The sequence below is a fragment of the Rhinolophus sinicus genome, linkage group LG01 (assembly GCF_036562045.2).
Source record: "Rhinolophus sinicus isolate RSC01 linkage group LG01, ASM3656204v1, whole genome shotgun sequence".
Lineage (NCBI taxonomy): Eukaryota > Metazoa > Chordata > Mammalia > Chiroptera > Rhinolophidae > Rhinolophus > Rhinolophus sinicus.
The window spans coordinates 203,803,696-203,818,293 of record NC_133751.1 but is presented as its reverse complement, the minus strand read 5'-3'; the positions used below and the strand labels follow the sequence as shown (position 1 = coordinate 203,818,293).

General features: G+C 47.7%; 1 protein-coding gene across 3 annotated transcripts in view; it reads right to left on the bottom strand.

The window, feature by feature from the left end:
• The window catches only part of INPP5D (inositol polyphosphate-5-phosphatase D), a 109,759-nt gene that overhangs the window by 38,815 nt on the left and 56,346 nt on the right, over nt 1–14,598 (bottom strand). For all 3 annotated transcript variants that reach the window (XM_019739751.2, XM_019739749.2, XM_019739752.2), the window contains exons 6-9: nt 12,145–12,232; nt 7,208–7,288; nt 6,974–7,045; nt 5,863–5,986 (exon numbers count right to left, since the gene is read on the bottom strand). In XM_019739751.2, the coding sequence (XP_019595310.2) occupies nt 5,863–5,986; nt 6,974–7,045; nt 7,208–7,288; nt 12,145–12,232 (365 nt within the window). The remainder of the gene's footprint in view (nt 1–5,862; nt 5,987–6,973; nt 7,046–7,207; nt 7,289–12,144; nt 12,233–14,598) is intronic.

Sequence of the window (14,598 nt, the reverse complement as noted above, 5' to 3'; positions counted from 1 at the left end):
AACCTCCCTGGCTTGTTCACTTCCGCATCCCCAGCACCTGGCACATACGAGTGGCAGCCGCTCAGTGAGTGAATACATTATGATTTCCTCAGACAGCAGCTGGCTTTTCCTATGCATAGAAAGCCTTGATGGCAAAGCTACCAATAAATATGGTGACTGGAAGAGGCAAGGAAGTTCCAACACCTGCCACCAAAGCATTCCTCCTAGTGGGCAGCACGTTGCAATAATAACCGTGACTGGAAGCTGTGGGCCAGGACTGGCTAAGGACGTGCCTCATCCCACTCGCCCCCACAGCAGCCCCATAGGAACCCCTATTTAATAGACATGGACATGGAGGCTTCGAGTAGTTAAGTAACTTACTCAAGGTCTCACCATTATCAAGCCATGAAGCCAGGACATGAATCCACTACATCAAACCAATTTACCCAACACACTGCCTCTCAGTGACAGTTACAGAAGACACGTAAACAGGCAGCCACGTGAACTGTGTTATTTCAGTGGCCTGGAATGCATCCACTCATTAATTCATTCATTGACTCAGTACATATCTATTGATCACTTACTCTGTACCAAGCACTGTTCTAGACTCTGGGAATTTAGAAATGAGTTTCAAAAGATCCACTTCTAGGCCTCTGTGGAGCATGCGTTAATCGATTTTGGGGGAGGGGGGCCAGGGATTTATAAGCCACGTTGCAAGCACCTCCATCAACTGGCAATCCCTGCTGGGTACCACATCCTGCGCAGGTCAGGGGTCTGTAAGGTAAAGACCCTGCCGACTTTGGGGGAGGGAACTTGTGAACAGGTCATTGTGTTCTGGTGTGACAGGTGCCATGACCGAGGGTGAGCTGGGGGGTGAGCTGGGCTCCACTGGCCTGGAGGGAGGAGAGAAGCAAGGTGGGTGCATTCCTCAGAGAGTCAAGGCCACCAGGCTCTGGGCATCCATGCTTTTCTTTTAAGGTCTCACAAACCCGCACTGTAATAGTCCATTCCTGACTGGACCTGGGTTTTCTCAGGGCCACGTATCTCCAGCTTGGCTTTCACCCATCCCTGATCTGACAGAAACTTTCCTTCCCCACTGTCCATAATTGCACGAAGGTGTCTATTCACCCCTCTAGTGGTAAGCCCGTCGGTGCTCTCCAGCCCTGACTTTGGTATTCAAAGCCCTGCCCACATCTGAGACCCCATGCTCCTCTGCCCTTCCCTGTAGGACCACAAGTTACATGTGACTTCCCTAGCACCCTGCTCCATTCCTTGCACATGCCACTGTCTCAGTGCCAGGGACCTCGCATGCCCTGTGCTTGGTGAACTCCTTCAGAGACAGAGCCATCTCTGTGTATAAAGCCTCCTTACACCAGCCCACGGCACAGCTAATCAGCCCTCCCCCAGGGCCCACCTGGCCTCAGACACATCCTAATGTGCTCACATGTCAGCTTTCCCTTCGAACCTGCTAATTCTCTGACAGAGGGCTATAAGTCAGGGCTGGCCCATAGAAGATGCTCAGAAGGAAAATGTGCATTGAATGAAACTGGCAAGAGTTCACTGTGCTTCTCAGAGCCCTGGGAGGTATCTCTTTCAGCCCAGGAACCTCAAGTTTTTTTTTAGAGCAATCAGGCACCCTTTGACAATCTCTTCATTCAGCTTAGGTTTCTGTTTCTTCCTGTCAAAGTTGGGTCCATCCCTTTCAGTTGTAACTCACTTTCCACGACAGATAAGATCAACTCTGAACTAATCACTTTTAACGCAGCCCTTTCCCGCTCAAACCTTCAGTGAGTCCCCATCTCTCCTGCCCAAGTTGGCAGTGGACAGCAGCCCTGCCCGACACTGTGACCTCAACTCTGCATGAATATGACAGCTTGTCATGGTCCAGTGTCTAGGGACTTTATTTCCTGGTCCATCCTCTTCGCTGCTCTATTCTGCCTTCCTCACAGCTATGTTGGAAGGATCATCATGACAATGATGGTGGAGGGAGCAGCCAGTTTTATTGAGCACCTACTAGAGGCCAAGCACTACATACTTTTTTTTTTTTTTTTAAAAAATTTTTATTAATTTCAGGTGCACAAGACAAAGCAAAACTTAGACGTTTATCATTTATATCCCTCACACTGTGTGAGCCCCCCTCCCCCTATCCACTGTCCCTCGCACAGAGCCAATACATTTCCACTGTCTCTATTCCTAATGCTGTACTCGGCTTCCTGTAACAATATACATACAAATATATAAGTATACATACATATATATATATATGTATGTATATATATATATATATATATATATATATATATATTTATATAAAATTATAGTTGTCAGTCAGTATTGTTCAGCTTCAGGTGTACTGTGCAGAGATCAGGCATCTACAACTACATACTTTAATGCTTACCTATTTAAGACTTACAACAGCCCTCCAGTATGCTACTATACCCATTTGTCAGAAGAGTAAACTGAGGACCAGAGAGAGGACATTAGACCAAAGTCACAAGTGGCTGAGCTGGGACTCAAGGCTGGACTTCTAACACCTCTCTGGGCTGTCTACGCTCTTTTGCTCACTGCACCCTACCTCCTACCCGGGGCTGGTCCCCACACTCCCAACCCACCTGCTGCCCTGAGAGTATCGCTCAGACCTCGGTGCCACACCCCAGGTGGGAGTCAGGAGCAGGAGGTTGCAGGATGGGGCAGGCCCATAGGGGGCAGACCTCCCTTCCCTGGTCTCTGCCTGGACACTTTGCCACGGGGCCAGTGCCACTGCTGGACACGTGTGAGCTGCTGTCACATGCATTAACTCACCTACTCCCCAGGACAAGCCTCTGAGAAATCTAATATCATCATCATCATCATTATTATTACTATTCTCATTTCACAGATGAGAAAATGGAGGCACAGAAAGGTTAAGAAACCAGGCCAACGTGCTATAGCTAGCTAGTGCCAGAGCCTAGACTTGAACCTGGGCAGTCTAGCCCCTGAGCCCATCTGTGCTCTTACCCTCTGTCCCACTGTGCCCAGCACAGCATCTGACACCAAGTCGGTGCTGAGCACAGAATCTCCCTTCCCACCCTTCTGGAGATCTAACGCTAGGGGTTCCTAGGCAATGGGCATTATTGTAGGGCTTGGCTATTGGGCCAAATATCTACCATCTGAGGAACAGCTCAGGTGAGTGTTCTGAGGGGGTAAGGCTGTGGCTAGCGCCTTGGACCCTGTGTGGGACGTGCCACAAGGTGTCTGCTTCAGGGCTGGTGTTGCTGACCCAGCACAATGTTGGAAGGTCACTCCAGCTCAAAGGCTCAGTGACAGTGGGCCGACAGCATGGAACTGCAGCCCAGGTTCCCTCCAGGGCACCTGTGTGGCAAGGCTAACGCAGCAGGATTTTCCCAACTTTCCACTCTGGCCATCAGCAGTAGTCTCCATCCGGCTAGAACCTGCCTCCAGGACATTCCATCCCACATGTCAGACTTTTAACAAAAATGAGAGTCCTCCACTTCCAAACAGTAGGAAAAAGGAAATGCCTCTAGCTCGGGGTCTTATGGCCTTTTTAAAAAAACTTTTTGCCTGTGACCCCAGGAAAAATATGTTTTACATGGTGACCCATGCACACAAATTTGCGTGTGTGTGTAACACCAACACAAGTTTCATAAAAAAACATTTACCTTTACTCTCTACAAAATCACTTTGATATATTGTGTCCTGGCGTTTTTTGTCTATTCCCAAACTACTCTATTAAGGACCAAAGACGCTGTTCATGCCCAGGGTTGCCAGGTAAAATACAAGCTACCCAGTTCAATTTCGATTTCAGAAAAGGAGCAAATTGTTACTATAAGTAAGTTCCAAGTATTGCACAGGACATACTTATACTAAAAAATAATTTGTTGCTTATCTGAGATTCAAATTTAACTGGGCATCCTGAATTTTTATTCGCTAAATCTGGCATCCTGGTAGTTATGCATTGCAAGGGATTTTGAGACCCTGAAGAATGAAGAATAGTGTTTGTAGACCAGACAGACTTTGGCTTCAGGGCGTCTGAAACCCTCCTGAAATGGAACACAAACTGTTGTGTGAAGGTGAGATTTTATCTGAGGGGAGAGTCCACAGCATTTGTCAAGTGTCACAGAGTAAACCTATTAGCTACACATGGAAAGAACCACTCGGGGGCAAGTGTTGACACCCATTAGCCAGAACCAGGGAGTTGGGGGGGTCTCTCAGGAAACTCAAGTGCTTTCTCCAAGTGTTCTCCTCCCCTCTGCTGGGATCACTGGCCCCATGGCCCCAGGCTGGCCCTGGCATCCCCCTGCTTCCCACAACACTGCATGGCCTCCCTGGGCCCCTGGCCTGCCAGCCCCTCTGGGGACCCAATACTGTGAGTTAACCAGGCCTGGCACACAGAGGTCCTCTTAGCACCATCTTTCTTCCACTTGGTCTAGGCTGTCTGCAAGTCCTCAGTTCCACAGCGAAGCAACTCCTGCCACTGTCCTCCCAGCCGGGGGATACTCCATCCCAGGTGGTTTCTACTATGATTAGCGCCCCATGCCCTTCCTTTTGACGCGTAGCCCTGCACGCGCCTTCCCCCTCCCACCCAAATTACAACAATGGCAGCGTTTATTGAGCACCTACTAAGGACCCCACACGTCACAGCTTTGCCACCTACCAGCTGAGTTACCGAGAGTAAGTAAAACAGTTTCCTTATCTGTAAAGTTACTTTCCTCAAAAAGTCTTTGTGAGGATAAGATTAAGTAAGGAAATGAGGCTCAGAAAATAGTACGTTATTATACATTGGTTACCCTCATTGCGCAAATGCGGAAACTGAGGCATGGAGCAGTCCCCTCCCTGGCAGGCAGGCTCTCAGTCCAGGCAGCAGATATCAGGTCCCCATCTTTGCACTTTTCACCCTCTGCTCTGCTGCCATCCAAAGCCCCTCCTACAGGAGCCTCCCTGCAGAGTGTCTCTTCCCACTGACCTCAGGCCACACTGCCCAGCTGTCATTGGCCGTCCTCCCCAGCGGGGCTGCCAACTCAAGGCTCTGCGCCCTCTACACTGCCTCCCGCCCATTACTGTCTGCCCCATTACCCTGTCTGTTTTCTTCACAGCACTTAATCAGGAGCTGAAATCACCGTATTGATAAACTTATTTGAGCATGTATTAGCCACTCAATGCTCTGGAATGTGAATTCCACGTGGGCTACAGATGTGAATTCCACGTGGGCCTCATCCATCTGTTTGTCCTGGATCCCCGTGCCTTGCCCAAAGCAACTTCTCCACAAGCATCTGGTGTGTGAACATTCCCCTTTTACTGGTGAGTTTACTCGATGGTGCAAAATGCAAAGCCTCAGGTACTCAGAGTGGCTCCTACATGCCAGGCTCTTTCCTAAGGAGCCTTACATGGAGATTATTCCCTTCATCCTTATCATCCCCATTTTACAGATGAGAAAACTGGGGCCTAGAACGGTCATGTGATGTATCCAGGTCCACAGCAGCGAAGAGGTGGAGCTGGGATTTTGGTTGCAGAGCCCGGGCATTTGAAACTGCCTCTCAGTCTGTACTATAATAAAGATGCTGCCTGGTTTGGGACACGTCCCTTACATGTGGAGGGCCCTGTGCCAGGCCCTTGGAGGAGATCTAGGGGGGAGGAACGCATCACAGAATTGCTACATGTCCCCAGGGTTCAGAGGAAGGAGGCGGAAGGCCAGAGTAGGCCTCAGGTAGGCGGGGTCATGAGAGGTGGGCCCTAGAGCTGGGTGGGGCTTCCATAGGCAGGCGGGTGTCCTAGCACACGGCTGGGATGTCCCTGGCCAGACCTGCTTCTCCAGCAGCCTGCTACTGGCGGGTCATCCGTAAGGGCACTAGCAGTGAGAGCATGGTGGGCGTGAGGGGCTCTTACTTTTCTTGTGGCTGTAGAACTTGTCCTCAGAACCATCCTTGGACTTCTTAATGATTAGTTTCCCAGTCTCAACATCGACTTTCAGCTGTACTTTCTGAGGAATCCCCAGAGACTCTGCCTTCACCTGCAAAGAGAAAGAGGAAGAGGAGGAAGAAGAGGGAGGAAGGAGGGGAAAAGGAGGGAGATGTCGGTCATCCCTTCTGTCCAGGCTTTCGTGGTGCCAACCGTGAGCCTCTAGTCTGTGAGGCTGGGCAGCCCTTGGGTCGCACCCCAGGACCTCATGCTCACGGTCCCACTGTCGGCTCCCCAAAATCACTACAATGTGGGCAGGAGCCCAGCTAGTGCACTGTGTGCACAGCAGCCATCTGCCAAGAGGTGTGATGGAGAAAATGATAACTGCTGGCAAATGGTTCATTTACTGCTTAATTTGACAACGCGCATTAATCTGATGTGTCAACTACTTCCAGACAGGATTTTGGTCATAGCTTTTTCAGTTCCTGGGCCTGCTACAACCCATAATTGAACAATGACTGATAATAATTAGGAAAAAGACAATTGCCATGCTCAGAAGATGGAACTATAGCCTAATACAGAATTATCATCAGGGCTAGAAAGGCCTTGGGGGAGGTTATAAGGGGTGTCTCGTCCTGTGTTTCCGAATGTGGGATCAAAGCTATGATGACTACACAAGAATCTCCGAGGATAATTAAGAAAAACAAATTTCTGGGCCAGAACCTGGAGCTTCTACTCAGTCACCCTAGGGGAAATCATGGGAGTTGTATTTTTTCCCCATCCTCCCTTCAGGCACTATATAGCCAGTTTGGGGGAGCCCATTTGATGTCACGCACGGCCCCTGTTTGGAGAAGAACAAAGGTTAAGGCATCTTGAGCCAAGTAGCTCTTTCCTGGGGAGCCTCCCTGTGAGGGAGGTTCCACAGATTCATCTGGCGCCCATTCTAATGTTTAAGCGTCGTCATGGGTGGTTCCATTGACCGCCATTCATGGCAGCTGGGCTCCTTGCCTTTGTTCAGGTGAGCCAAAAGCCCTCCTTCCACAGGGGGCAGAATGTCCCCCAGCCTCCAACTGGGAAGCACAAGGGTACAGCCACTTACCTCAAAAGTAACTGGAGGGATGAGGGAGCGCCGATGGGGAGACTCGGGACCTTCATGCAGCAAGGCTTTCACCTGTGGGCACAAATGCACAAGGTCCTTGAGCTGGGAGGCGAAGGGAAGATGGCATCCTTTGGGACAGAGGCAAAGGGAGCACAGAGTCTGCACCCCTGGGCATTCTCTGATGGAGAGGGGACCACAGAGAAGCCAAGAGAAGCTGCAGGACCCCCCAAGTACCTTATCTTCAATAGAGGACAGCAGACTTGTCAGTTGGCTGAGCTTGGTCACCATGTTGATGGGATTGGCCTCACCACACACCTGAGAAATGAGCAAATAAGGACGCATTCACTGAGCACAGGCCACCGAGAGGTGGTACGCTGGGCGCTTCCCACGTTTCATCTCATTTCATCCCCCAAAACCCTGTAAGCACTATGATTATCCCCCTTCGCAGATAAGGAAATCAGGGACATCACCAATCATCTCACAATTATGGCCAAAAAAGAAGTCTCCATTTCTTCTTCTTTCTAAATCCGCTTCTGCCCCAGCAACTCTCACCTCATCTACTCAGTTCCTGATACAAAACTCTAGGATTGGCTTCTGTATTAATTACCTTCCCTCCTCCTGTATCTACAGCATCGTTGCTCCTACTCTTCCTAAATATAGCCATCCCACAACTTAAAACCCCAGTCTAGTTGCTTCCCACTGCTGGGAGAAAATTGTCCAGACTCCTCACCCTGTCCTGTACGACTGTATGAACTAACCCTGCCCCCAGCCACTCTCACCCTCACTTCCGATCTGCCCATGGCCTTGAGCTGTACTTTCTGAGGAATCCCCAGAGATGTGGATTTCACCTGGGAAAGCCACCCTCTCGTCACTCAGGTCTCAGATCCACAAAGAGGTCTACTCTGACCATGTCGCTAAGGCAGCCACCAGGTCATCTGTATCACATCCCCCTGCTTTGTTTTCTGTCAATCACCGTGATCACTGATTTGTTCATTGTGTGCTTCCCTGCTGGAATGTAAGCTCCGTGAGAATTGGGACCATGAGGGCCGTGTTCAGTGCTGCGACCTTGGTGCTTGGAACAGTGCCTCGCCAGTGAAGATGCTCAGTAAAGTTGTCCCATGCATGCATGAGACCCAGAGAGCCAGAGTTACCTATCGGAAGTCACACAGCTAGCAAATGGCATAGCAGAGTTTGAATCCTGTTGGCCCGGCACTGAGTCCATAATCTCAAGCATTTATGCACAGAACGAACATTTACAAAGCATCTACTATTCCGTACCAGACACGCTGCCGGGTGCTGGAGGTATAGCGTTAATAAGATACCATCCCTGCCCTCCAGAAGCAGGATGAGAAAACCAGACATACATATGACTAACTTGAACACCAAGCAGCATAGAATGAGGGTTATCACCACCAGGTGATGACCCTCGACTCAACCCCTTGCTTAAAACGTCAGCCAACCTACGCTTGCTTTTGACCCAGCCACTTTAGTATAGTGCATCTGCCATCACCAACCACCATCACGTCTGCCACTGCCATCACTTCTGTCATCAGCAGCATCGTCACCATTCCCACCCCCACCACGACCACTATCACCTCCATCAGCACCATCACTATCACCTCCAACCACCACCCATCACTCCCCACCACAACTGTCACCATCGTCATCACAGCAGTTCAGATCTGTCAACACTTTCTCTGACTACATTTTGGCAAGTACTTGCCCTTGCTCCTTAATAAAGCTTGTAGTCTATGGCTACTATGATCAGGGGAAAGGCTTAAAGGAGTGGAGATTCCAGCAAGAGCAGAAAAGCTGGTAGTACATGGGACAGTTCAGGATCCCCTTGTCTGAGGGTTGTTTTTCTCAAAGAAGACTGAAAAAATAACAGATTTCAAGTTCCTTTGTTCTCCCTCTTGGACACTTGGAATTACCTGCTTGCCACCTTGGACAGTCACCTGGCAATTGCAGGCTGCTGTCTCCTCCCCCCCACTCTCTCTGAATCTGTGTCTTTTGGGGCAGGTGTGGCAAAAACTTACAAAGTATCAATTAAGTTACTGACAAACAGGAGTGAGTTCTTGGAACAGAAGGTATGAGAACAATGCTGGAGCCTTGTCTGTTTGCCTCTTATTCAGCAGAACGCATATGACGCTCTGATGAATTCTTACACTGTGCCGAGCATATTCTGAATGCATTCACTCATCTACTCCACATATGTATTGATTCTTCTAGTCCTTGTTCTGCAGATGGGGCAACTGAGTCAGTGGTGAGTCAACTTGTCAAAGATCACACAGCTAGTGCACCCCTGAGATCTGAATGGAGATCTAGCCCAGTGGTTCTCAGCTGGTGGCAATTTGACAATGTCTGCAGACATTTGGGATTGTCACAACTGGGGTATACTAATGGCATCCAGTGGGTAGAGGCCAGCATGCGTGAACAACCTACGGTGCACAGGACAGTGCCCCGCGACAAAGAACGATCCAGCCTCAAATGTCATGAGAATGCAGTTTGAGGCATAGTTCACAGCCCAGCCTAGAGGTGTGTGCATTGGTCTTGAGTGTCACCTACGGGTTTACATAAACTGGCCCTGTTTTTCACTTGGCTTTTCAAAGTTGAACTTTTCAAAGGAGGATGTGGGCTCCAAGGTTAAGAACCTCTCTTTTCTCACCACACAGGGCAGATCCAAGGCTCTCCCCAACCCTCAGGCCAGCAGTCATGTTGATAATGTTACCTCCCAGCAGTTCTCAAATAAATTCCACGGAGGGGCCGGGGGTACCCATCTTGTGTTGCCCACCTAAGGGCAAGGGCCTAATGATGGTTAGAATTGCAATGTCATTTACTCCTTCACAGAACCCTGCAGCAATGGACAGTACTATCCCCAATTCACAGATGAGGAAACTAAGGAGCAGTGAGGTGAGTCAGATTGAACTAGATGTTTCTGATCCAGGGGCCACAGTCCTTTACCTCAGGCAGCATCAGGACTCCCTCCTTCATTTGTGAGCTGAAGGCATCAAGAATGCCATTTTCTGCTTTTCTTTGAGCCTCAGGGTCTTATAGGGAAGGTAAGAGCAAAAACCCTTTCTCTATCTCCACGTCCACAGCCACCCTCCATTCCTTGGCTGCTCTGTCCTGCCACCAATTGCAAACACTGGCTGGCGGGGCAGCCGGCCCAGTGACTGCTGTCAGCTTAGCCTTCTGGGGCTTCTCCCTCTTCAAATCTACTTCAGAAACTCAGGTGTGTGGTCTCCTAGTCAAACCATTTAAATCTGTAGTATCCGGCAGGGCCCTTGCTTTGTCTAGATTTGTTCTTTCTTTCCTGGACATTAACCCCTCATTCACTTGGAGGAAAGCAAAATTAGCTCACATTTTCTGATGAGTTTTTAAGTTGTACACATAAAATATACATACATTTTCTCACTAAAAAACTCAATTAAACAATATAGTCAAACCCAAAGTTCCTCTTGGACCAGCCCCCTTCTCCCCACTTCCATGGCCCCCCAATCCCGACATGGTAACCAGAGTTGACCTTTGGGTATAAATCCTTCTGCTCCGATTTCTATGTCATAGTTTATATACCATTGTTTTTGTTTATTTTCACCCAACAGTATGTCTTGGAGGTCTTCCCACATCAGTGCATCCACCTTAGAAAATTCTGTCCCATAGTCTACAACTCTGTGTCTGTTTGGTTTCCAATGTTCTTGCTTTCAGAGACAAAGCCACAATAAACACCTGTGTCAACATCTTGTCTGTAAGACAACTGCCTACATATAGAACTGCTTGAAGGATAGTGCATTTAACATGTTCATGGGGGGCCCAGGGCAGGTCGCCCCCCCCATATCCCACAATGGCCTCTTGATCATTTCCAACCAAGGTCACCTGAGAGGCAGCAGGAGCGGGAGGAGCCCTGACTCTCCCCTGTGCCCCTAAAAGCAGGAGAAGACTCTCCACGTGATCGGAGCCCTCCCTGCTCCTGAGGCTGAGACACCTTTTCACAAAACTTAAACAATCCAGTGGGAGAAAGCCTGTGCAACAAGCCGTGCCCCGGCTGTAGCAACTTACTGCCCAAGCCCAAGCTGTGGCAACTTACTGCCTTGCCCAAGCCCACATCTGCTTAGATTCCTTCTAATGAGTAGCGACTTTGTCTTGTCAATTTCCCACAAACTATTCTCTGCCTAAAAAGTATAAAGAGGTGCCTACTTCAGTCAGTTCTTTAAGCCTCGTTTTATGATCAGAGTATCATGTTGTGATTCTCCAGTGCGCACGTATGAAACTGCTTTTTCTCCTGTTAATCCAGTCTGCGTAATTTTTATTATTTGATTACTAGTCCAGCCCTAAGAACTAAAGGCTAGAAGGGGGGGGGGATTCCCCCCCCTCCAACAATGCAAATGGCCAAATTGCTTTCGGAAAACCCATTTCCACTCCCAGCCATGAGGAGAGGCGAGACCCCCCTACTCCCGCGAGCCCCCTACTCCCGTGAGTCCCTGGTCCCCACAGCCAAGCCCTGACCTCACCAGCCAACGTTTTGCCTTTCTGATTTTCAATGTCATTTTCTGGTTACTAACAAGATGAGGTTGAACATCTTTTCATGTGTACATTGGCCATTCCCAGTTCTCCAGGAAAACAACCTTCTGTGTATCCTTTCCCCACTTTAAAATTTGCGTTGTTTTTACTGAATTACTTGCAGAAGATTTTTTAAAAAAAAACATGAATCCTTTGTCCCTTATGTTGGTTCCATGTACTTTGAGATACAGCCTTTGCTTGTTTTTAACTCTGCTGATGATAACGCCTCTTGTTACACAGATCTCTGGCTCAGGAGACAACTTGGCCTTGACCCCCAACTAGGCTGTAAGCAGGTGTCTGTGAGCAGGTGAGCAGGAGGGGCACTGGCACCTAACTTCCTGGGGCAAGAGGCAGGATCAAGAATTTAGCACTTTGTGTGTTTCTTTCAGTTTCGGAGGAGAAAGGATAGGAAAGGCCCTGCCTCGCCTGGTTATTCAGCACTAGTAAGCAGTTTTGCTGATGAAATAACCTGAAATCTTTATTCCTCAAATCAAAATTAGGCAGTGGGATGGGGGCGGGGCTCCTTTCGGAGTCCTCGGAACACGCGATAGTTCCTCTTCCCCACCTCCACCCCCAGTTTATCAAATTCATCTCCCAAACCCCAAAATCTTTACCTGAGGCCGTGGACGGAGGCCTGGGGAGAGTTGCTGGTCAAACAACCTCTGCAGAGACTCCAGGGAGGGGAGAGTCCGGACGACTTCCCTGTGGGCAGGGGACACCGTAAAGGTTAAGAATTAGTGAGGACCTGGCTGAGGCATCCCTGGCCCCGTCTGGAGCCCCGTCTGGCAAGGGCGAGAATCCTCCCCAGAAGCACAAGCTCCCAGGACTGTCAGTGCTGGTCCCCCGTGCCCCCCCCCCAGACCCCCACTCCTTCCGGTCACACACCCCGGACCAAACTGCAGTGTGGTGTGTGGACCCGATTTACCTGTTTAGCCATACATGGCCCATAGAAAATTTGGATCTAGAATCACAAAACTACTTTGAAATCACTTAGCAATCCACCATTCCAAAGTTTACTCTTGATAAGATTCACAGACACACACCAAGTGTTAAAAATGCAAATTTCTGGGCCCCAACCTGATTGGGTCTGGAATCTGCATTTTAAATGTGGGCCCCAGGGGCTTCCGGTGCCGGCTGTCAGTGCTTTCAGGTTCCAGTCCCTTCCCAGCAGCTGAGAGGGACGCCCACAGAGATTTCCCACGGTCTCATCCATTGAGGATGCCAATACCAGGCTTTATCGATTCTTTGTTCCCTTCTCAGCTTTATTGTTTTAAGCACGGTGGCAGACAATTTTGAGTTCTATTTTTCACTTATTTCACCAAAGACTGTTCATGTTTTTACATAGCTAACTTTCTAATGGTATCAAAATAGTCTGTGGGGGAAATGTGCCCAAATCAATTGCTAGATATTTGGGTTATTTTGAGACCTTGGGGACCATAAATAAAGGCTGCTCTGAACAGCTTTGTTCATATGGCTTTTCTTTTCTTATTTTCAATTGCAATTTTAGGATAAGCAGAGATTAAAGCTCTTGATCAATATTGCCAAGCCTTTGAGAGATGGTACCAGTTACAGCGCCATAGACACTGTGCATGAAAAATGGGACACATTCTAAACCTGACAAATTCAGGGGAGGCCCACACATGGCAGGCCCTACAAACTCAGAGACCAAATCAACCACATAGGATGGTCTGAACAAGAAAATCCCTAACTAAAGGCTGGTCATGGCCAGGAGCCACATCCTTGGCCTGTAGCTTCCTTGACAAAGGTCAATCTTTAACTTAAGTGAGCCTGCCTATTGTCTTTTTGCATCTAAGATAACAGGCCCTTGGAATAGCAGAGTAATCCCTTTTTCCGGGCCCCTCACCGCACAACCCAACGCGTCTTTTTGTCATGTTCCCCAAATACCACCTCTAGGTGCTGTAAAATGTTAACTATCCTGTGCCCACCAATGCAAAAAAAGTATGTTATCTCTCCATTTTACTTTCTATCCAATCCCAGAGATATCCTCACCCCCCCACCCTCGCTTTGCTTTCTCCCTCCCCCTTAATCTACCACCAATGGATTTCATGTCTCCTCCTTTGACTCTAACGTATAAAATAAACTGCAGAACTGCCATTCTCCAGAGTATTTTCTTAATCCATTGAGATTTTCCTTCCTGGCAAATTGTTGTCAGTTTGGTTCAAATAAACTCATGGTTTAATCTCTACAGGTTTGGATGTTCTTACGTTCACAGCACTGTTCAAGCCTGTTCATCAGATGTACTGTCTGAATTCTATTATTTTCTTTCCTCTCTCTCTTTTAGTGGTTATAACATTTCAATATTGATGAACTGAATTGCCTATCTTTAATTTCTAATGTCATTAATATTTTTCTACAAGGTTGGTTTCTACTACTTTCTATTTGTATAAACTGTTCATGTTCTTTATTAGTTTTCTATTGGGAATTGTTTTAGTATTTTTATACTTTGGTATAAACTCTATATATTGCTTTGCTTTTTTTTTTTTTTTTAAATCTAGTATTTTTTTCCATTCTGTTGTTTTCATCCTAGGTGGGCTGGATTCCATTATAAAATGATTTGTAATTCTTTATTTTTCATCTTTTCCTCGGTAATTTTTTGCTTACCTTAGTTAAAAATTTATCATTAGTATTTACTAGTGAGCAATTATTTGCTCATTTTAAATTGGTTTCTCACTCACTACTTTAAAAGTTATATGTGGGTTTTTGTTGTTGTTGTTCAAGAACCTACTGTACTTTGTACCCTACACCTAACCCAGATGGGCAAACATTCTGTCAGTTCCTTAACTCTTCTGTGGTTTAGGAGATGATTTTAAAATGTCTACAAGTAGCTATATTTTCATAAAAATGTTTAAGAAAAAGTATACCTGGAACTAACACAATACTGTGTGTTAGCTATATTTTAATAAAAATCTTTTAAAAATAAATAAAAATGTCTAGATGGTTGGGTAGTTGTGGCTAGTTCTGTTATTTATTTCTATTTCCAGCATGTTGTGCTCTGGGAGTACAGAATGAATGCTTTCATTTTGGGTGTACTTATATCCAGCTGCTCA